At 41.7% G+C, this 23,767-nt stretch overlaps 1 protein-coding gene and 1 long non-coding RNA gene across 14 annotated transcripts in view; one reads left to right on the forward strand and one right to left on the reverse strand.

Annotated features, from left to right (window-relative positions):
• PIK3CG (phosphatidylinositol-4,5-bisphosphate 3-kinase catalytic subunit gamma) overlaps window positions 1–1,451 on the reverse strand; it is a 33,373-nt gene extending 31,922 nt beyond the window's left edge. The window contains exon 1 of one of the 3 annotated variants that reach the window (XM_047096803.1): window positions 1,335–1,451. Coding sequence is in view for 1 of the 3 variants with exons in the window: in XM_047096802.1 (XP_046952758.1) it covers window positions 1,140–1,211 (72 nt within the window). In the remaining 2 variants the exon portion in view is untranslated. Of the gene's footprint in view, window positions 1–956; window positions 1,094–1,139; window positions 1,252–1,334 lie in introns of those variants that run through there. The other 2 variants (XM_047096802.1, XM_047096804.1) reach the window with 2 other exon arrangements.
• Window positions 1–23,767, forward strand: part of LOC124524501 (uncharacterized) — a 305,188-nt gene that overhangs the window by 151,197 nt on the left and 130,224 nt on the right. The window lies entirely within an intron of this gene.

The raw sequence follows: 23,767 nt of genomic DNA on the forward strand, positions 1-23,767 counted from the left end.
CGAAATGGGTAGTCATTCTGGCTGTCATCGTTACATTAAAGCAGTGTCTTAGGGGAGTCACCCAAGGCTGTACTCTTCTAGCATGAACAATCAGATATTTTTAACTTGTACCAATTCATTCCATCTGCCCCTGCATTAGATAGTGGAGAAGCCACCAGATGGGAGGGTGGATTTCTGGACTCCAGTGACCTGCTATTTGGACCCCAATCGATCACTTAACTTCCTTTTTGCTCTCCTATTTTCATCTCTATAATGAGAATTCACAAACTGATTCTCATCAATTCACTTTCCTCAAGTCTTTAGTAAGTACCTACTCCGCACAAAGCATTTCAGTATAAGTGTGACAGAATGCAATAGGAAACACTTCAAATAATGATTGAAATATTAAAAATATTAAAATTGAAATACAAACAAGGTGTTTTGATTTTAATATCTAGTATCCCTAGGTTGTAAGATATGTTCCACATAAGAATCAAATACTGAAACAAAAATTGTTTCCAAAATTGTCATTTACTCTCTTAAATGACTAATGTTAGTGAGACTCATAACTACTTATTTCTTTCATAGTGGACCATTTGATATATATCAAAAAGGAGAGTTTGATTCAAAGATAAGAAAGACAAGTTTCAAATCTTGACTTTTAAGCTGACTTATAAAGTCAATAGTCCCTCTCTTAAAATATTATGAAGTTATCTTCAGCAAATACAGAAAGCAACTGTTCCAGAGGACTATCTCTTGTAGCTTTTAATTCACTGTTTGGTCTGTTGCTACATTGTAGAATAACTACCAAAGAAGAGAACCACAAGATATATTTATATTGACAACAAACTGAAACAAAATAGTTCCATATTGAGGCAAAATACAAATACATAGCAATAACTTCTGCCTCAGTGCTACCAAACAGTCTTACAAGATACAAGACACAGAGGAAAAAAAAAGGCTGGCTAAATACTCACTGCTTTCCTTCATGGCTGAGGCTATGAAGCTTTCTCCTCTTATGAGAAGACATCAGAAACACTGTTAAGCACAATAATCGCTAAGCATGCACTTGTGAGAACGTAAAACCCGGCTGGCACAAGCTCCTGTGCCCTCCCTCTTCCTCCCAAACAAAAACAAACAAACAAAAAGGACAGATGCACCTGCAAAGCTATGGCCGGAACCTTATGGATATCCACACGTATAGGTCTGGCCAGACAATGAAACGGAGGCATTCAGTGGTAGTATCATCTCAAGAACCGACAACCGTTCCAAATAAAAATATTCTACCCCAGACGGAAGTGTCACTATTCCGAGTCAGACCCAACAAAGGGCAAAAAAATAGAAGGAAGTAATACCTGATAAAGCAGCGGAGGTGATGATGCTGAAGGATCATTTGTTTAATTTTTGAAAACAAAACAAATTCGAATCTACCCAGTGTGCCTCTAAACTCTTCCGCTTTTCTGGGTCTCCCTTCGTATCCAGATGCAGAGGAAGTGTTGCAGTTACCAGGAAGGAAGTTTTAACCAAGTTGATTATACGTGTGATTGCTCATTTTAAAAGTGTCAGAAATGCATTTCCTGTTATAGCACAGAGTGAAACACAGGAGTGAAAAATGTTTACCATATATATACACACACACACACACACACACACACACACACACACACATATATATTCTATTCTTTGAACTAATTTTTTTTTAAATAGGAGAGACTGAAACAAATTAAAATACACATTCACAAGACATAAACACATGAGACATAAATACTCTTTCTAGATAGTTCTTAGAAGAAAAGGCCTAACAGCCACAATATTAGAGAAATAGCCTGGTAGGCAGATTTTTAAGAGTTAAATTAAACTCATTAGTCCTGCAAAGCTCACTTAATTAAATTTTCTTTGCAGGAACTCAAATGAACTCTTGTTCATATGCTGTAACTGAGGAATGGGGGAGAGAAACCTAGTGATCCAGGGGCCTGAGTTACACAAGCTGAATATTTTCAAAGACAAGGTCTGGGAGCTTGCCTCCTTACCTTGGTGAGACATTTCTGTATATTTTCAGAGCATTCAGGGTCCAAAATATCACTGTCGTGTGTGTGCGCGTGTGCATGCATGTGTCCATGTGTGTTGTAGAGGGAGACTTACTATGAGCCATGATTGGCTGCAGACAAAATAAAAGGTTTTTTGATGTCATGGGAAAATTGGGGAGTTGAGCACTGTCATCCCATCAGATAGACAGTCACTAGGAGATGGCTCCTGAGTCCCATGGGAGTACAGAATACATAGAAAAGCCATACTAGGGGCACCTGTATGGTCTAGTAGGTTAAGTGTTTGACTTCAGCTCAGCTCATTATTTCATGGTTCATGAGTTTCAGCCCATGTTGGGCTCCCTGCAGTCAGCACAGAGTCTGCACCAGATCCTCTGTCCCCTCTCCCTGCCTCTCAAAATAAACAAACATTAAAAAAAAAACTCAAAAAAGAAAAAGAAAAGAAAAAATAATCTTAAATCATTTTTAGAGCAGCTCTGTATTTTCAGGTGACCTCAATTTCCTCTAGAACCCCCAAGCCCACTCAGATCCTGAACCAGTGTTCCGTCTCCTCTCTCCCAGGGTTTTCTATACTTGAGTTCATCCTCTAGTCTGTGTTCTCATGGACTCCAGCTGAGTCCCAGGAACAGCCAGTAGGATGGTGCTTTCTTGGAGGTATATAATTGAGAGGTTCTCCGAGTTCCTTTGACATCAGAATAAATTATTGTTGATCCAGTCTGTCTCCTTTCACACAGACCCCTTGGGGTCTTAGCTTTCTGCAAACAGTTTCTACACATAGTCAAAGAGTACCTATAATAGTTGACATCAAGCAGGAAAACCATTTAATTCAAAGACTGCCTCCCAAATATTTGGAGGGAGCTTATCAGCTTTCCAAAGTATATTCCTACTTAGGAATACTCCCTTGGGAGGCTGGCAGATTTAGAAGCCTAAGAGCTGGCCCTCTTTGTTGATTCTGAATGAGGGACCAAGGAGCCATGCTAAAGGAGTTTGCCAAGCTGTTATGGGGGTAGGTGGGCTGACCGCAGATTGACCACAAGCTTGGCCAGCCTTGTTCCCTAGACCATGCAACAGATACCTTCCTCACCCTGACTCAGTCACACCCAGGGGGCCAAATCCCAACCCGATTACCCACCTCCCCAACCACTTCCCATATACACACACTAGTTATTCCAGCTGACTCTTGGGTCTCCTTGCTGCTGAAGGAACTACTCAGCTAAGTCCAATTATGCAAATATTTTCTGTTCTATGACTAAACTTGCAAATGGTTCAGGCTTTATTGGTGGTTTGAGATTAAAAATACCCTGCCCTTCCCCAAATCCTAATATAGCCACTAAAATTTGACTATATGTCATAAGCGTTCCAAGACAGAAGTCATGGCCAATATCACCCTTTCAGTGGATACTTCCTCCTTGCAGAGGAGTCCTCTTGTTGGGGCCTCTTTCGTCCCCAGATTTTTTAGGTTAGGAGACTTGTAGGCTTCATCATTCACCTGCTTTATTGATATGTTTCTTTTTTCTTCTTTTTTCTCCCCTTCTGTGAATCTCCATGCATCTAGCACGTGTTTTACATATGGTAGACATACATTGCATTTTGACTGGGAAAAAAAAAAATCAAACAGGTTGACCTTCTATATCACTCTGACCATCACAGGAATAAGATAGAACAGATGAAAAAAGAAGAACACAGTAATATCTGTCAATAGTCAATAAACAGATTATGTAATGTTCATTATAAAATATAATATTTTGATGGAGGAGGTCACTTTGGGTGGGACTTAAAAAAAAACAGTTCAACATGCAGAGGGATGCCTAGGATTTAAGGTAAGAGGAATCATAAGGGAAATTTCCCAAGCCTGAAAGTATTTGGGGGACAGTGAATAGATCATTTTGCTGAAATAGAGGGTTATTGAAAACAGTCGTGGGAAATACGGAGATACGGGAAAGACATGGGAAGACTGGCATGTGCCTTCCAAATTCATTTCATGTCTTGGCACATGTCAATAGTAACAACATTTGTATGGCACACTGGGTGCAATGGGCTGAATGTTTGTGTCCCCCTGCAAATTCAAATACTGAAATCCTACCCCCCAATGTAGTGGTATTAGGTGGGGCCTTTGGGGATTTGTGCCTTTGTAAAAGGAATCCCAGAGAGCTCTCTTGCCCTGTTTCTGCCATGTGAGGATACAGTGAGAATATGGCAACCTGGAAGGGGGCCTTCACTAGAACCTGACCATGGGGGTACACTGATCTTGGACTTCTAGCCTTCAGAATAGTGAGAAATACTTTTTGGTTGTTTATAAGCCACACAGTCTATAGTTCTTTGTTACATTAGCTCCAACAGACTGACACTGAGGTCAAGCAAAAAGGCTCCTCAAAGGATGAGATAATCCCTGCCTCCCCCAACGCTTTTGGGGTACACTGTTTGAGAAGCTCTGTTTGGGTTATTGCTCCTAGGTGGGGCAGCTATCTGATGCAGACCTGTGGGTATCTCTTGGCTTCGACAAGCACTGGAATCCATCTTTTCATATGTTTTAGTTCAGCCTCAGAGGGCTTATACAATGTGAACAAAAATGCAAAAAATCATTTTAGTCTAACAATTTACTTTCATACCTTGATTTGTTGTCTGGGCACAAATACCAACCTTTGTGAAGCTTTTGGTCCATATCTGGTAAGCTGAAAGAGAAGTATCCTGGTATTGTAGAAACACTAGCAATCGTGAGACCTAGGCTTATTTCTGCTTATTCTCTGGGCCTAATATATGCTAATTCATCTCTCTCGGCTCTCTAATCTACCAAAGGGAAAGCAACCACCCTAATTATCTCAGAGGAAGTTGTTGTAAACCTTCATGTTTCAACGGAACATAAACTTATCTAACTATACTATGCAAGACATTGTGTTGGATGTTCTAGAGGACATACAATTCTTGGTATCACTCAACCAACACGACACACAGAGGAAGAAGAGGCATGCCGCTTGTGTGTTTCTATTTCAGAGAGAGAACGTTCCCAGAAGCCTCCCGGGTTCTCTCTTATCTCTGGTCGGAATTATGGCAAATGCTTACCTGTCCCTCAGCCAATCACTAAGAAAGGGGATAGAATTACATGAGTGGATTAAACTAATCAGGATTTTCTCTGCTGAGTTCCTGGATGGCAGAGAACTGTGGCTACCCAAACAGAATGTCAGGGCTCTGACAGTAAAGACAAAGGGTCGCTGGGGAGGACACCAGGAGAGTTTGTCAGAACCTTGACTGCCATTAGGGAGGTAGGGTATTATCATGCCATGTGGGTAGAGGGGAGCCACTCCAGGTTTAGAGAAAAGAAGCTATGGGAAATCATCACAGTCAACATCTACCCTACAGGCAGAGCCATGTGCCTGTGGGACATTCCACACATTTTCCATTCTTATTATCAGAAATTGGCCATCGAGGGCGCTTTTTTGCTGATACAGCTTAAGAAGGGCCACACAAATTTCTAGAGATTTTTTTTGTAAATTAATTTTTTTTTTTTTTAATTTTTTTTTTCAACGTTTATTTATTTTTGGGACAGAGAGAGACAGAGCATGAACGGGGGAGGGGCAGAGAGAGAGGGAGACACAGAATCGGAAACAGGCTCCAGGCTCTGAGCCATCAGCCCAGAGCCTGACGCGGGGCTCGAACTCCCGGACCGCGAGATCGTGACCTGGCTGAAGTCGGACACTTAACCGACTGCGCCACCCAGGCGCCCCTGTAAATTAATTTTTAACAATCCCAACTCCTTAGCATAATGCTAAGCATGATCCTTTGTGATCTACTCCTTGTGGTCTGACTTTAACAGGATGCCTTATCTTCCAAATCACCTCTCCATTTGAATTAAACTGCTTTCTGCTCTCACATTTGTGGTGCTGTCTCCCCGCCTCTGTGCCTCCCCTTGCTGCTCCCTCTGCTCAGTCTCCTCTGCTTAGGCTTTCCTCCCCTCTCCTTCCCCCATTCCCTGGTCCCCTGAGCCATTTGACCAACTCCTCTTTTTTAATACTCCATTTGCCTAACCTCCTTAGGGAAGGCTTTCTGGTTTTAGGAGAGCACATGGTGAGGGAAGCTTTTCTCTCTATCAGTAACCACCCCAAGAATAACAATACTGTCACCACCAACAAGAACAAACCTTTCCATAGCACTTTCTATGTGACTTAAACTGTCCCAAGCACTTTAATTTTTTTTAATGTTTCTTCATTTTTGAGAGAGAGCGAGAGCGAGAGCGAGAGCGAGAGAGAGCATGAGCAGGGCAGGGACAGAGAGAGAGGGAGACACAGAATCTGAAGCAGGCTCCAGGCTCTGAGCTGTCAGCACAGAGCCAGATGTGGGGCTCAAACACACAAACAGTGAGATCATGACCTGAGCCTAAGTCGGATGCTCAACAGACTGAGCCACCCAGGCGACCCCCCCCCCAAGCACTTTAATTAGTGAATAGTGTATAATTCACTTAATCCTCACAACATCCCAAGGAGGGGCACTACTATTATCCTCATTCACAGATCATGAAAATAATGCACAGAGAAGTTAAGTGCCTTGCCCCAGGTCCCACAGCTGGGCAGCGGCAGCTGTCATAGTGCTTCTCCCAGGAGAGGATAGCTGTTTTACTAGGCTGCCTCCTCCACCAGACTGTGAGTTCTTGGGGACAGTGACTGCTCTGCTCTTCACCAGATTCCCCAGGGCCCAACACAGTGCTTGGCACATATAAGCAAGGGCCTTGATAAATATTTATAGAATGGATGGTTTGTATGGAATAGTTCTTTTTTCAAAATCAGTGGATTCCCTTGCATTTACAGTTAGCAACAGGAATATTGGGTGATACTCCTGAAGCCTCCCAGATCAACCAAGACCCAGGCATCCCCTCCCTCCCATCTAACCACCTAACCCAACACCCTACAATGGCCTCGTCTGGAAACCTCGGAACAGGAAATTTGGGAGGAAGATGGTGTGCAGCATGTGGAGTGGAGATGAAGCCCAGTTTAACATTATAAGGAACCATAATGCTTTAGAAACATCCCCTTTATCGTCCCTCTGCCTGATCCAGCTTATTAGTTCTCTTTGTTGTTCTCTTAATAAAAAGAACTTGAAATATAAGACCCCCCCCCCCAAACTGCCTGTACCACACATCCTTGTGAGCAAGAAATCCTCCCATATAATGGATGCCCAGACCCATCCCTGGGACCCTACCTTCAGAATTACTTGCAGACTGTCTAGAATTTTTATCTAACTACCTACACACCTGTTACCCAATCACATGCCTGTCTCTTTCTACCTCTTCCACACAAACCGATCCTGACAGAGACAAAACTGCAGTAAGGAGTGAAGCTTCCATACTAAAGATGGTTCCTTCCTTCCTAAGATTTTTCCTTTTCAAGGGCCTAGCAGAGACTTAGTAGACCGGCTTGAGTGGAGCCAGCTCTCAGAGCAATGGTCCTGTGGCCTGGAGTGACATTTTACTGGAAGCTGCTTCTCTGGCCTTGATGTGGGACTTTGTTCCTTCTAAAGCTCTGAGTTCTCGGCTTGGGGTCTGGCGGAGGCACATCCCGTTGGAAGGCAGCCCGGGGGATGCGCTGCCTCCCCAGGTTCAGAAAAAGGGCGCAGGAATGCGGACTGCGAATGGGAAGTGGGGCGAGGGCGCTGACCCCCAAGCCGGGCCCTTTCCTGGCTGGGGACGCAGCGAGGTCACCGCCCTGCGTCGCCCAGGAGGCAGACGGGACCTCTCCGCGCGGCGCCACCTGCCCGGCTACCGGGGGTCCCAGCGCTGCGATCCCTGCCGGGCGCCCAGGGTGGGCGAACCGGACGGCATCGCGCCGTGTGGGTGCCTAGGAGGAATGTTCTTCGCCTCCAAAGCTCGGCCCTCTTGCTCTACAGTTACCCATTTTGTGCGTCCGTTTAATCCCAGGAGAATTTTCTATGGGTCTGGAAAAGCCTCGATGGGTGTGGCTCAATGAGGGCGTGAGTTACTCTGCCCCTCCTCCCACCTGCTGACTGCCTCAGGGTTTCTCTTTTTCTTTTTAAGTGGATGCCTGGGCACGCCTCCCTCTCTCTTCCTTCCTTTTCTTTTAAAATAGTATTTACTGACTTGACGGGGAGGGCTTTTGGATGGCTGATAACATTCTGTTTCTTGATGACGTACTGACTAGTTTGTTGAATATTCATTCAAACCATGTTCTCGACGGTCACTTTTCTGTGTGTTATATATCAATACAGTTCAAAAGTAGTATTTACCTGAAGTTATTTTTACTTAAAAAGTGTCTAAAATTCGAGCTACTTCTCATGCTTTCTTAATTAACTGGATTTCTCTTCTTTTTTCTCCACTTTCTTGGCAGACTCCTTGCCTCCATGTGAATCTTGGTGTTCCAGGTGGAGGCCAGTGTTGGCCCATCATGTCTGCCTCTCACGGGGCATGCATTCATCCAACATTTATTATTGAATATCATCTGTGCGCTGGCAGACGGGAGTCCCTGTCTGCAGCCAGCTTGCAACTTCTAGCAAGGCAGAGATGTCCACCTATTGTCATCACACAGTGGGGGACATAGATGAACCCTCAGAGCTGTCCAGAGGAAGGGTTGTAGGAATTCCAGAGCGGGATGCTGTCTGTCCCACCTGAGCCTTCCAGAAGGAAGGTCTCAGTAAGAGTGGCAGGGAGAACAGGTAGCACTGGGCAGGTAGAGGTGAGGGGGAAGAGCATTCTGGCAGAGGGTATAGGCGGTCAAAGTTCAGAAGGCTGACATTTCCTTAAGTAGCCTGGAATGCACGAAGAGGCCAAGAGAGGGTGGTCTGCGGGGCCAAGTCATGGCATTCCCGACAGCAACCCCCAGCCCCCACCCCAGCAAGCAGCATTCTGTAGAAGCTGTGAAACAAGCAGGAAGGACGAAACTGAACAGTTTGGGGTTGGGAGTAGGGAGCGAGATTGGAATGCATCTCTAGGGACCCCTGGACTTGCTTTTTTAAATTAACAGCTTTACCGATGTATACTTTACATACCATTCCCTTTAGTTTTAACCTTTCACGAGGTTCTCTGAGGCAAATGCAACAGTCTTAATGTATTCATTAGGGTACGCTAACCGTGCTAATTGCATAAAAAAATCTCGGCGGGTTTATTGCTTTCTCTCCTCAGAGTCCCAAGCTGGTTGGGTGGGTAGGGCGCTGTCTAAGCATTCATTCAGGGACCAGCCCCCTGCAGCTAGTGGTTCTGCCCTCCCTTTGGGCTATGAGGCCTCCACTGGGTCTGAGAACTGCTCCCATTTCTTGTGCCATCATATCATTGGTCAGAACTCTGTTACGTGACCCACGTCGCCACCAAGGGTGGCTGGCGGGAGACTGCAGTCTATCTTTGTGCGCCAGTGAAAACAAAACATAGCGGTTAGGTTTGCCACAACATGGTGGAGGTGATAGGGCTTTGATGAGCATGATAAATTTAAGTAGTATCAAATATCTAAGTTCAGGTGTTATGAATTATTTCTGTAGTGAGACACCTAGAATGTGGCCCATAAGCGTTAGGCAGCCATTGGTGATGTGATTATATCGCCTATGTTGAGTGGTCAGTGGTAAGTAGAGGCCTTTACAAAACCAGAACCTGGCAGTCTTCCCTGTTTGTTGCGTTCTCCAGACCCTCTAGAATAATGCAGTTCTTTCTGCACTTACTGGGGAATTCTCTTCTAATCAGGTGGTGCAGTGATCCAGAGAATACGCGTCAGAGAATGGAGAGATTGGTAAATAGCCAAGGAATTACATTAGTTGATCTTGTCATCATCAAGGCCAACCAAAACATTTTTTAAAATTCACACTTCTAGAGTATTCTGTCAAGTATTATCCCTCCCCATCAGAATTAAAGTTTCTCTATCATAATCCACATTTATTTTTATAAACTTTAAAAATAAAACGATTTTTAGTAAAACGTTTATATGTATCATCAGCAAGGTAGGGGATTGATGGAAGGTCTGGGTCATGTAGTCATTTGGAGACCAGGTTGACAGAGGCTCTGGCATCTTCAACGTGTCGTTTTCTAGATTGCCGCAGGCATCAACATCCAGCCAAAAGGTAAGAGTGGCATATGGCACAGGAGACTTATGGGCTGGGCCTGAAAGTGGAAAATGACATTTCCATCTGCATTTCATCAGCCAGAACTCAGTCACCTATTGCAAGGGTCTGAGAACTATAGCCTCTGTTGCCTAGTTGCAACTCAGCAATGACTCTACCCAGGGGAAATGATGGGGAAGGTCATCTGTCTTTGGTGAATCGCTAGTCATGTCTGCCACAGTGGGGCTACCGACTATTTTTTTAAAAAAAACTTACATACATACTCTGGCTTTACCCTAATGTGATACACTAGGGATGTAAAAGAGTGAAATATTCTGTTGTTGTTGGATTGATAATATAAGTTTGTTGGATTGATAGTATGAGTCCCAAACAGAGGGATAGACAGTGTGGGCTGTTATCTGATGCCAATGTCCAGGGGAGGTAAGAAGCAAAGCAGAAATGATAGTCAGTAGAGCTGGTGACAAATTTTCTAGTTCTCCTGGGAGACAAGTGGTAAGACAATATTCTCCCATCCCCTTTGAAGTTACAATGATCATTGGTTTGCTTGACCAATGAAATGTGAGCACAAGTATGTCACAAATTGTGGTGTTTCCTTCTCTCTGCTGTGGAGAACTTGGAAGCACATGTACACATGTTGAGACGCAACGTTGGCAACCTGGCCCCTGAAAGGCTGGGATCAGCAATGCTCTCCAATTCACTCATGTTGAGCGTTTATATGGGCAAGAAATGTACTGTTGGGGGGTGGTGCCTGGGTGGCTCAGTTGGCTATGCATCCGCCAATTGGTCTTGGCTCAGGTCATGATCTCGGGGTTTGTTTCAAGCCCCGCATCAGGCTCCGTGCTGACAGTGTGAAGCCTGCTTGAGATTCCCTCTCTGTCCCTCTCTCTCCGCCCCTCTTGCATACACTTATGTGCTCTTTCTCTCTCAAAATAAATAAATAAACTTAAAAAAGAAAGGAAGGAAGGAAGGAAGGAAGGAAGGAAGGAAGGAAGGAAGGAAGGAGGGAAGGGAGGGAGGAAGGATGGATGGATCTTGGCCATTGATCTTGGCTCAGGTCATGATCTCAGGGTCTGTTTCAAGCCCCACATCAGGCTCCGTGCTGACAGTGTGGAGCCTGCTTGAGATCCCCTCTCTGTCCCTCTCTCTCCACCCCTCCTGCATACACTTATGTGCTCTTTCTCTCTCAAAATAAATAAATAAACTTAAAAAAGGAAGGAAGGAAGGAAGGAAGGAAGGAAGGAAGGAAGGAAGGAAGGAAGGAAGGAAGAAATGTACCATGGGTGTGTCAAGCTACTGAAATCTCATAGTTGCTTGTAACTAAAATCCAACCAAACATGTTCTGACTGCTACACCAGGTGAAGGTTCCCCCCTGAAAAAACAAGCTGACATAATATTCTGGAACATATTTTAAAAGGTTAAATTTCATTCTAGGGAGTTTGAAATGTAAAGCTGCTTTGGGTGGAAGATTTTGTTGTTATCAACTTTAAGTGGTATAAACCAATCCTATGTATTCATTAAGTTACAACATTCAACTTAAATATACTTCAAAAGTGATGCTATAAATGTCCTTCTTATAAAAATACCACAGAAATAACATTTTATCTCTTTTTAAAGTACAAAATTAAAGAAAAAATAACATCTAATCTCTTTTCCTGTCAGTCTTTAAATGAGATATAATTTTCAGAGTTTTAGATGTAGATTTTATTAAGTAAATGATAATGTAATTTTTTGGTCTTTCTTTATACAGCTGTTCCTCTTTCCTCTCAGGGATTTTGTGTGGCTTTTCTTAGAACTCTCTCCTTATTGGTATTGAAATAACAGGAATTAATATCAGAGGATCTTTTTCTCCTTTTATTTCCTCAGTTCTGCTTTAAAAATTCTGATTACTGTACGTAAACTACAGTATCAGTATATTTACCACCAGTGCCAACATTTACTTGGAAACCTTATATCCTCTGCCCCAGTATGCCTCGTGATGAGTAAAGATGATGACAGTGCTAAATCATATGCCTCAGTATGAGACAATAAGTTGTGAGTCCCCTATCTTACAGTATGGCGGGAAGCTCAAAACTTGGTAGGCAACAGAACAGGCTACCCTAGTGTTTCCCAAATGCCAGACATTGCTCTGGCTACATCAGAACACTCTGGAAAACTTGTTAAATGTATAGGCTCCTGGTTTTATTCCATTCTCCCTGAATCAAAACATCCAGAGAAAGGACCTGGGAATCTGCATTTTTCATAATCTCTCCAGTTGGGTCTGCTGGACAGCTGTGTCCACCTCAGCCGTGGCCATAGGGGACCCTCCAGAGGGCAGAACACAGGGCAGCATGCCCTCCCCATACTTTCTTGGCCATGAGGAAATGTGCACTTGCCTCCATGCCCCTGAACCACCTTGGGACATGAGCTGGTGAGATCCTTTGAAGGGAAGAAACTTCTGATAGAAAGTTTGAACTTTGAGTTAACTAAATATTTACCCAAGAGACTTTTTTTTTTGAAATTGACATGACTGGAGGACTTTTAATTGGCAAGTTTAATTCTTCCCTGTTACTGACAGCAGAGGCTCAAGAACAAGAGAAGTCAGTTATAGCAAATAGATACATTTTTGTCTTTGCACAACAGAATCATGGTATGGACAATATACTCCTCTACCCTTTAAGCAACCCAGTGCAAAATTTATTCGACATTACATGATTTTTTTTTTTTTTTTTTTTTTGGTTGGGCTTTTTTTTTTTTTTTTTTTTTTTTTAATGAAGTTTATTGACAAATTGGTTTCCATACAACACCCAGTGCTCATCCCAAAAGGTGCCCTCCTCACTACCCATCACCCACCCGCCCCTCCCTCCCACCCCCCATCAACCCTCAGTTTGTTCTCAGTTTTTAACAGTCTCTTATGCTTTGGCTCTCTCCCACTCTAACGTCTTTTTTTTTTTTCTCCCTTCCCCTCCCCCATGGGTTCCTGTTGAGTTTCTCAGGATCCACATAAGAGTGAAACCATATGGTATCTGTCTTTCTCTGTATGGCTTATTTCACTTAGCATCACACTCTCCAGTTCCATCCACGTTGCTACAAAAGGCCATATTTCATTTTTTCTCATTGCCACGTAGTATTCCATTGTGTATATAAACCACAATTTCTTTATCCATTCATCAGTTGATGGACATTTAGGCTCTTTCCATAATTTGGCTATTGTTGAGAGTGCTGCTATGAACATTGGGGTACAAGTGCCCCTATGCATCAGTACTCCTGTATCCCTTGGGTAGATTCCTAGCAGTGCTATTGCTGGGTCATAGGGTAGGTCTATTTTTAATTTTCTGAGGAACCTCCACACTGTTTTCCAGAGCGGCTGCACCAATTTGCATTCCCACCAACAGTGCAAGAGGGTTCCCGTTTCTCCACATCCTCTCCAGCATCTATAGTCTCCTGATTTGTTCATTTTGGCCACTCTGACTGGCGTGAGGTGATACCTGAGTGTGGTTTTGATTTGTATTTCCCTGATAAGGAGCGACGCTGAACATCTTTTCATGTGCCTGTTGGCCATCTGGATGTCTTCTTTAGAGAAGTGTCTATTCATGTTTTCTGCCCATTTCTTCACTGGGTTATTTGTTTTTCGGGTGTGGAGTTTGGTGAGCTCTTTATAGATTTTAGATACTAGCCCTTTGTCCGATATGTCATTTGCAAATATCTTTTCCCATTCCGTTGGTTGCCTTTTAGTTTTGTTGGTTGTTTCCTTTGCTGTGCAGAAGCTTTTTATCTTCATAAGGTCCCAGTAATTCACTTTTGCTTTTAATTCCCTTGCCTTTGGGGATGTGTCGAGTAAGAGATTGCTACGGCTGAGGTCAGAGAGGTCTTTTCCTGCTTTCTCCTCTAAGGTTCTGATGGTTTCCTGTCTCACATTTAGGTCCTTTATCCATTTTGAGTTTATTTTTGTAAATGGTGTGAGAAAGTGGTCTAGTTTCAACCTTCTGCATGTTGCTGTCCAGTTCTCCCAGCACCATTTGTTAAAGAGGCTGTCTTTTTTCCATTGGATGTTCTTTCCTGCTTTGTCAAAGATGAGTTGGCCATATGTTTGTGGGTCTAGTTCTGGGGTTTCTATTCTATTCCATTGGTCTGTGTGTCTGTTTTTGTGCCAATACCATGCTGTCTTGATGATGACAGCTTTGTAGTAGAGGCTGAAGTCTGGGATTGTGATGCCTCCTGCTTTGGTCTTCTTCTTCAAAATTCCTTTGGCTATTCGGGGCCTTTTGTGGTTCCATATGAATTTTAGGATTGCTTGTTCTAGTTTCGAGAAGAATGCTGGTGCAATTTTGATTGGGATTGCATTGAATGTGTAGATAGCTTTGGGTAGTATTGACATTTTGACAATATTTATTTTTCCAATCCATGAGCAGGGAATGTCTTTCCATTTCTTTAAATCTTCTTCAATTACCTTCATAAGCTTTCTATAGTTTTCAGCATACAGATCCTTTACATCTTTGGTTAGATTTATTCCTAGGTATTTTATGCTTTTTGGTGCAATTGTGAATGGGATCAGTTTCTTTATTTGTCTTTCTGTTGCTTCATTGTTAGTGTATAAGAATGCAACTGATTTCTGTACATTGATTTTGTATCCTGCAACTTTGCTGAATTCATGTATCAGTTCTAGCAGACTTTTGGTGGAGTCTATCGGATTTTCCATGTATAATATCATGTCATCTGCAAAAAGCGAAAGCTTGACTTCATCTTTGCCAATTTTGATGCCTTTGATTTCCTTTTGTTGTCTGATTGCTGATGCTAGAACTTCCAGCACTATGTTAAATAACAACGGTGAGAGTGGGCATCCCTGTCGTGTTCCTGATCTCAGGGAGAAAGCACATGATTTTTAAGCAAAATTTATGAAAATACTATCCCCTGGAATATATTTTGGGAAATGTTGACCCACATTATTTTGCTTCTTCTCTGTGTGCATGTGTATACATGTGTACTTACACAATCTTACAAAGCATTGCCTTGCACATTTTGGTGGATTTCCCAAATGGCAAACTCAAAGCACTATTATATGGCTGCTATGGGGGGGTGTGATACCATGTTGATTTGAACAAAAGCCTCCAGACTGAGACCAGGATTTGGGTGCCAGAAGTTTGTTTGGGAAATGATCCCCATAAGCATAGTGATAGAATTAGATGGAGAGACAGAGAGTGGGGAAATGTCAGTAAAGGCTATTTCGGGCACCTTGGTGGCGCAGTCGGTTAAGTGGCTGACTCTTGATTTTGGCTCAGGTCATGATCTCATGGATCTCATGGTTTGTGAGACTGAGCCCTGTGTCAGGCTCACACTGATGGTGCAGAGCCTGCTTGGGATTCCCTCTCTCCTCTCTCTCTGCCCCTCCCTCTGCTCTCTCTCTCTCTCTCTCTTTCCCTCTCTTTCTCCCTCTCAAAAATAAATAAATAAACTTGAAAAAAATGGATGTTTTCATGACCCCTCTGGGCACAAGGGCTCAGTCACTTGGGATGTTCCCCCTAACAAAAATAGGAAACATGCCCTGGAAACATCCTACTGATAGGGGAAGAAATTGATTATTTATCCCTCATTGATTGGGGGTTGCTCCTGGCCACATAAATCCTTTGGCACTTCTGGACTGTGTTATGCTTGGGCTGAGCATGCCCTTTGGCAGAGAGACACAGGTACCTGAGGCTAAAAGATGTTGGTATTGTGAGAAGCATTTCCTGAAGACTTTGGTGGGCCAAGTGGATACCAGTGGGTTATTGACAGCATCTGCTATGACTAGGTTGACTTCTACCTTACAAGGTCATTGTTTCTGCTCCTGTTGGCAAACAGTCACCTCTTGTTCTGTGGTTTTACCACCAGCTGGAACTGCCTATTTTGACCTCAACCGTATGATCAGTCATTTGTAGTATGTGATGTATTGTTTGTTTGTTTGTTTGTTTTTGCTGATTAAGGATTTAAAATTTTTTATTTATTTTTAAAAATTGAAGTATAACTAACAAGCAATGTTATATTAGTTTTGGGTGTACAATATAATGATTCAGTAATTATATATATTACTCAATGCTCAGCATAAGTATACTCTTAATCTCCCTTATCTGTTTCACCCAACTGCTCACCCACATCCCCTCTGGCAACCACCAGTTTGTTCTCTGTATTTAAAAGTCTGTTTTTTGGTCTCTTTTTTGTTTCTTTGTTTGCTTTGTTTCTTAAATTGCACATATGAGTGAAATCATATTGTATTTGTCTTTGTCTGACTTATTTCCCTTAGCATTATACCCTATAGGTACATCCATATTATTGCAAATGGCAAGATCTCATCCTTTTTTATGGCTGAGTAATGTGCTAATATACCACATCTTCTTTGTCCATTTATCTATTGGTGGACACTTAGGTTGTTTCCATATCTTGTCTATTGTAAATAATGCTGCAATGAACATAGAAGTGCATGTATCTTTTTGAATTAGTGTTTTCATTTTCTTCAGTTAAAGTCTAGCTTTACAAACTAGTTCTGGAGATATCTGTTCATCTTACTTTGCAGGAAATAAATAATAGTCAGTATAATAGAACCTAATGGGACTTGTAAGTCTAAGAATAGGATGAAGTAGAGACAGGGCATTTGATGGCTAAGTCAGTCCTTGTGAACAGAACCTATCACTAGTGACTTGTGAGCTCAGTCAAACCTAGTCCACCATACTCTCATCAACTGACCCACCATCAGGGTAATGAAACTGAAATTAACTGAAAAGTAGTTGACTCATTTTAACAAACATTTAGTGAGTCCTAATTGTGTCTTATAATAAAGACATACTGAGTGAAGGTGATTTTAGAAGTAAAATCATAGAGGGGCGCCTGGATAGCTCATTCGGCTGAGCATCCAACTTCAGCTCGGGTCATGATCTTACAGTTAATCGGTTTGAGGCCCACATCAGGCTCTCTTCTGTCAATGCGGAGCCTGCCTTGGATCCTCTGTCCCCTGCCTCCTCTCTGTACCTCCCCTGCTCACACACACTCTCTCTCTCTCAAAAATAAATAAACACTTAAAAAAAGAAGTAAAATCATAGAATTTTAGAGCTGCTGGGAATTATGCAATACGTATTTTGAGTCTCCTTAGTGTAGTGGTTGGGAATGTGGGCTGAGAAATCAGGCTGCTTGGATCCAAATCCTGGTTCCATTGCCTGTAAGCTGGCCCTGGGCAACTTACTTTATATTTCTATGTCTTAGTTTATCCTACACAATAGTACCTACCTCATAAAATTTTAAAGAGTAAATGAATGAAAGTATGTGAAGATCATAGTACTTGGATCATGGTGAGCAGTAGGTAAATGTTAGCCATTAATTAGCTTTATCCTGTTTTACAGAGATGCTTGGAGACATTTCCAAGGTAATGCCCTTAACTTGGGACAGATCTGAGACTGGAACTCATCATGTCTCCTAATTTCTAGAGCAATTTGGTTTTGGTACAAGTTGGTGAATAATGGCAGACAATCTTTAAAGATGAGATCTTTATTAGTATTTGAGACACAAGGTGAATAATGTTTTGAGAACAATTTAAAAAATCATAAATATGGCATTGCATAGCACATTCTATCTATGAACATTAAATGTAGATGGAATTAAAACTAATTCACAGAGATCATCATGGAAGCTTCCTGAAAGAGAAGAGCCTTGAGCCTAGTGCCTTTGGGCAACACTGGATTTGGCTGGGAATACAAAATGGGAAAGGCTTTCTTGGTGGGGAAAGGACATGGTGGTAACCATGACCAGGAGTGGGTAAAACAAGGGCTCCCAAGAAGATGGGCTGGATTGTAGGGCACTGGGTCACATACTGGTGAATTGCAAATATAGTCTGGGTTCATGCATGTCTTTTGTTTTGCCTCAGTTTCACAAAAGTTTGAGTTGGCTGTCAGGGTTCTTCACAAAACCAGAACCAAGAGTGTGTGTGTGTGTGTGTGTGTGTGTGTGTGTGTGCGCGCGCGACAAGCCCAAAATCTGTGTGGCAGGCTGGCTGACTGGAAATTCAGGTAAAATTGCCATGTTACATTTTTGAGACAGAATTCCTTACTCTTTCTTCTCCAGGAAACTTCAGTTTTTTGCTGATAAGGTCTTCAACTGATTGAATGAGTCCCTTTCATATTATCAAGGGTATTCTCTTTTGCTTAAAGTCAATAGATTGTTGACTACAAAATACCTTCACAGCAATACCTAGACTAGTGTTTGACTAAACAAAAGGGCACCACAGCCTAGCAAATTGACACATAAACTAACCATCATAGTTACCAACATTAAAAAGAAACTCTAGATTTTACTTTTTTATTTTCCTAATGTCTATTTATTCTTGAGAAGGAGGGGGGCAGAGAGAGACAGAGACACAGAATTTGAAGCAGGCTCCAGACTCTGAGCTGCCAGCACAGAGCCCGATGTGGGGCTTAAAATCACAAAATGTGAGATCATGACCTGAGCCAAAGTCGGATGCCCAACTGACTGAGCTACGCAGGCATCCCCAAAATCTCTAGATTTTAAAAGGAAGAGCCAGATTTCTAGATTCTTTGGACAAATGGAAAGATCTGGCAAGTCTGGATGTAAGTCCTTTAGATGAGGGATGGGTTTCTGGATTGCCTCAATTTCTATCTTGTCCATGGCCATTTGGACTTGTATCCTGAACCCTGAGGGGGAATGGGGAAATCTGAGTCTGGTAAAGGAAGGCAAGACCATTTGATGGAAGACATTGAAATCTAAGTTCAGGAGTGAATCCTAGCAACAAGGAAGAAACTTAGAGATCTTCCAGGTCAATTATTTATCTGTGGAGGCTACTGGGCAGGGGTTCTGGGCATGGAAGAAGTGGTAGAATCTGGTTCCTGTGGATGCTTTCATCTGATGGCTCTACTTTAATCTGGTTTATGATTTGGGCTGCTTAAAATTTTGAAGACCACTCTTCAAGACCAGCATGGCCATTTCATAATTGAAGAAACTGAAGCCCAGATTCTTAGTTTGGTTTTTATATGACAGGCAGTAGAGAGACTTTGAAACACACTGTCCAGGAAACAATCAGTAGTTCATGAGAGCAAACTTTTCTGGCATCTTTTGTTATGCTGCATATGATAATATCCTATAATATCCTCATAATAATATGAGGTGAGAGTGGATAAAATTCCGAATATGTGTTGATAACTCATTACTGATCCCTAATTCTCAAATGTATCTAACTCCTTCTTGAGTCTACTTATATTTTTTACTTTTCCACCTCTCCAGACAATTATCTTCATGCCTCTATTACTAGAAGTATATCGAATAGTCCATTCTGTGGCTGATATCACCTGCTTTCCATCTTCAACTTAAGATTGAATTTTCAATACAATAATAGAAGTGTTCTGAAATTAAAAATCCAGATGTCACAAAGATGCAGGCAAAAATGGAAACAAATTTTATCTCCAATTGTATATAACTGATCAAAAGAACACAACGTTGATGTATATTTACTTGCACATATATAAAGGCATAAAAGTTGTGTCTCAGATGATTTAAAGTCCATCTCAAAATTATTTAAAACAATTCTTTGAGCTCTCTTAAACTTGGGCTGTCATGGAATAATATGAAAGAGTTACCTGACAAGAAATAACCAAACTAGTGAGGGGTTGGGATCAGGAGGACCATTGAGAAGGCATTTCACTCCCTTTGTTGAAGGACTCATGGCCTAGACCACATAGTAGCCCTGAGATAAGAAGAATGAGTAATAGTTGCAGACAAGCTGGAGATAAGTAAGAAAGGAGTGGGCAGAGGCAAAGGAATCCCTAAGATGTGGAGCCTGTGCACGAGGGGAATAATGTTACTTTTGACAGAAATGGGAAAGCTAGAAAAAGATCTCATTTGAAGGGCTAACATCTTGAACATCACTTATTGTATTTGGGGCTTATTATATTTTAAACTGGGATTGACTGACTTCACCCTTCCTTCTATTTCTTCAAACAATTATATGTTTTACTTTGGCTCGAGGATTTGCCAGGATAAACCTAGTGTCTGATAGGAATGACTGAGGGTTTGGTGATGCTATAAATGTATAATTTACACATGAGATTTGAAAAGACTTATTTTAAAAAGTTTAGAGTCTTAAAGGGTACAGACAAAAGATAAACTTTAAATACGTAACAAAATAAACTTATGTAGTATTTAATGAATTAAATTCTTCTTAAAGAAAATGTGTGCAGTAATGAACTTTTAACCTCTGTAGTGAATTCTATTGTAGAAGCAGCTTTAACTGGCTTCATACAATTGCCTTTCTAATATATGTAAATTAGCACCTAGATTGTGCCCTAAAGTTATTTGATTTTAATAGAATTTTCCCTCTGAGTTAGTGTTTTCTTAATTGAACTAGTCTAGTCCCCAGTCTGAATTAAATTCTGCCCAATCTCATCCTTAGATGAGAGGATATTATCAGATATTCTATCTCAAAATGCTTTGTGTATATAATAAGTCAGAATATCATCTTTCACTTTAATATAAAAAGATGATCTAAACTGGCCACTGACTTAAATAGGCAGCATCCTTACCAATATATTGTAGGTAATATTCTGTATATAACTACACCTGTTGATATATATATCAACATATAACGATGACATTCACAGGAAATATAAACTATAAGACCAGCTAGAACACAGTAGGAGGGCAGAGAAGTGGAAGAGACAAGGATGAGTGTAGTAGAAAGCTGGAAGAATGACAACTGGATTTTAGGAGATGACTATGGTTTAGGGGTGGAAGAAGGAAATCCAGCCATTCAAAGAAATAAGAGGAAATACACAGAGAAATAGGAGAACCTGATATCAGAGAAACCAAAGGAAAAGAGCCTTCCCAGAGAGGGTGAAGGTGACTAATGACCAACCAGGTAAGAAACAGCAGATAAAGATGCTGGACAGATCATTGGATTCCATCAGGTAGTGTTTGGTCATGACGTGGAGAGAATAGTTTCAGCGGGTGAAGAGAATAGATGTCATATCGAGGTGAGAGTGGATATTGAGAGAACAAAAGAGAGGGAATAAAAACAGGCTGAGATTCAGAGAAAAATTTACCACCTTTAGCCAAGAGTTCAGTGCTGGCTCCCTTGAAATGCCTTGTTTACTTCAATTAACGACTGAAGCAAATCTATTTGTGGCTGTGATTCATACTCAAAACGATGACTCCATATTGTTTTCATTAATTACCCAAGACAGGGAGTTCATTAGTCATTGAGTGGACACCCTAATGATTAGCCCACGTACTTGCAGTTGTCGTATTATTAACATCATTTGGATTAACATTCTCTTTACCATGGATTTGCCTAGTCACAGAGACAACATAGGCTATCAGCTGCAGAAGTAGCATTTTGGTCTTTAGATTTATGAATCTTATTTCTCTGAGGCTGGCAGAAAAAATCTTTTTTTAAAAAAATTTTAAATGTTTATTTATTTTTGAGAGAGAGGGACAGAGAGTGAACAGGGGAGGGGCAGAGAGAGACACACACACAGAATCTGAAGCAGGATCCAGGCTCTGAGCTATCAGCACAGAGCCTGATGCGGTGCTCAAACTCATGACTCTGAGTTGAAGTCAGATGCTCAACCAACTGAGCCACCCAGGGATCCCAGAAAAAATCTTTTAAAAAGAAACAAGTCATAAGAGTTACAGCAAATTCTCTAAGAGATAAACAATGCTCAACAGTGAGAGTCACATGGGAACATTCTAGATCTCCTTGGGAATGCCTCACCAGTCCTTCTATCACAAATCTTCTGCTGCATCTGAATTGGTTGGCCATTGTCTCTCTTGAAAATGTGCTCTCTTGGCTCACCTGGCACTAGCTCTTCTCTGGTTTTCTTCTTCTCTGACTGTCCCCTAAGTCTCCTTGATTCCCTTTTCTGTGCCAGCCTCTTAAAGGATGTTTTCTCTTCCCAGATACAGTCACCAGCTCTCTTCTTCCTTTATGCCTTTTGTTTTTCTATTCAAAATCTCATATCCTGCCATGGTATCAGCTGTCATTTAAACTGAGGTGATCTCAAATCTTCAAACTCAGTTCCTTTAATATCCATATTCCTAGATCCCTACTGAATAGCTACTCTGAAAGGTTTTATGAGGCACCTTGAACTCAAAAGTCTAAACACCAAACTTGCAGTCTCCTTACCCAATGCCTCAGTCTCCACCACACCTGCTCTACTTCCTTACCTGATGACATCAACATCTACCCATCTAACTAAACCAGAAATCTTGTTTAAAATTGTGTGTGTGTGCGTGCGTGTGTGCGTGTGTGTGTGTGTGTGTGTGTGTGTGAGAGAGAGAGAGAGAGAGAGAGAGAGAGAGAGAGAGAAGGAAGGGGAGAGGGGCAGAGGGAGAGAGAGAGAATCTTAAGCATGCTCCACTCTTAGCACAGAGCCCCACATGTGGCTCAATCCCACGACACTGGGATCATGACCTGAGCCAAAATCAAGAGGCAGATGCTCAGCTGACTGAGCCACCCAGGAGCCCCTGAACTAGGAATCTTGGAACGACCCTCATGCTTTCCCCTTCCTACCTCCCACATCCAGGGTGTTCCTGAATTATGGACACTCTGCTTTTTGACATTTCCCTGTTCATTCATTCACTCATTCATTCAACAGATGAGTCTATCATACAAGTGCTGGGCACTGGGGTAATGGCAACAAACAAAACAGATAAAGTCCATCCTCCTGGAACTTATATCTAATGGGGGAAATAGGCCATAGAGAAATAAATACATAATGGTAGCTGGTAGTAATTGCTAGGGAAAAAAATAAAGCAAGGTAAGGGAACACAGAGTAATAGAAGGGATTTGCCATTTTAGATGCACTGATTAGAGAAGACATCTCTGATGAGGTCACAAATGAAGAGATGGCTGAGTAAGTGAGGGAATGATGACACAACCCTGTTTCTGCTTTCTTACTTGCTCTGCCTGGATCCAGTCTTCATCACTGTTCTCCTGAGAGTTTTCAGGCTCCATGCTTCAGATTTCATATTTCTTGGTCTCATATGACTTCTCGTTCCTTGCTGGCCCTGGAGTGTCCACTACATGGCCCAGTACACTGAATTCTTTATAGTTCTCTGAACATATACCACCCTTTCGTTTCCTTAGACATGTTATATACATGTCGCTCCTTTTGCCTGGAATGTCCCTTCCCCAGCACCACTAGTGGATGAACCCTTAGTTATTCTTTCCACATCCTTCTAAACTTCCCTAAATCTGTTCTCAGACAAGGCAAATAGGGATAAATCGTTGAATAAAATTTAGCCCAAATTTTACCTTTTTTTACATCTTTGAAATTCCTATAAAAATTTAATTTTCCCTTCCTCAACACTGCCACAGCTTTTTTTTTACTAGAATCTACTGCAGGGGTTAGCAAGATTTTTCTCTAATGGACCAGAAAGTATATATTTTAGGCTTTGTGGGCCATATGTCCTCTGTTGTAACTACTCAGCTCCACCATTGTAGCATGAAAGCAGCCAGAGACCATATGTAAATGAATAAGCATGGTTATGTTCCAGTAAATTTATTTACAAAACAGGAGGCAAGTCACAGTTTGCTGATTTCTGATCTATCACCGTCTTATATTAGAATTATTAGTTTATTTTTCTGTTTCCACAATTAAGTTATGAGGTTTTTTTTTTAGGATAAAGGACCAGTGACCATGTATTATTCATTTTTAGTCCTAGCCTTTAGCAGATTGTTTTTTCAAATG

This window comes from Lynx rufus, unplaced genomic scaffold, assembly GCF_022079265.1.
Source record: "Lynx rufus isolate CCGP_SWC_20201006 ecotype Redwood Valley unplaced genomic scaffold, mLynRuf1.p SCAF_4, whole genome shotgun sequence".
Lineage (NCBI taxonomy): Eukaryota > Metazoa > Chordata > Mammalia > Carnivora > Felidae > Lynx > Lynx rufus.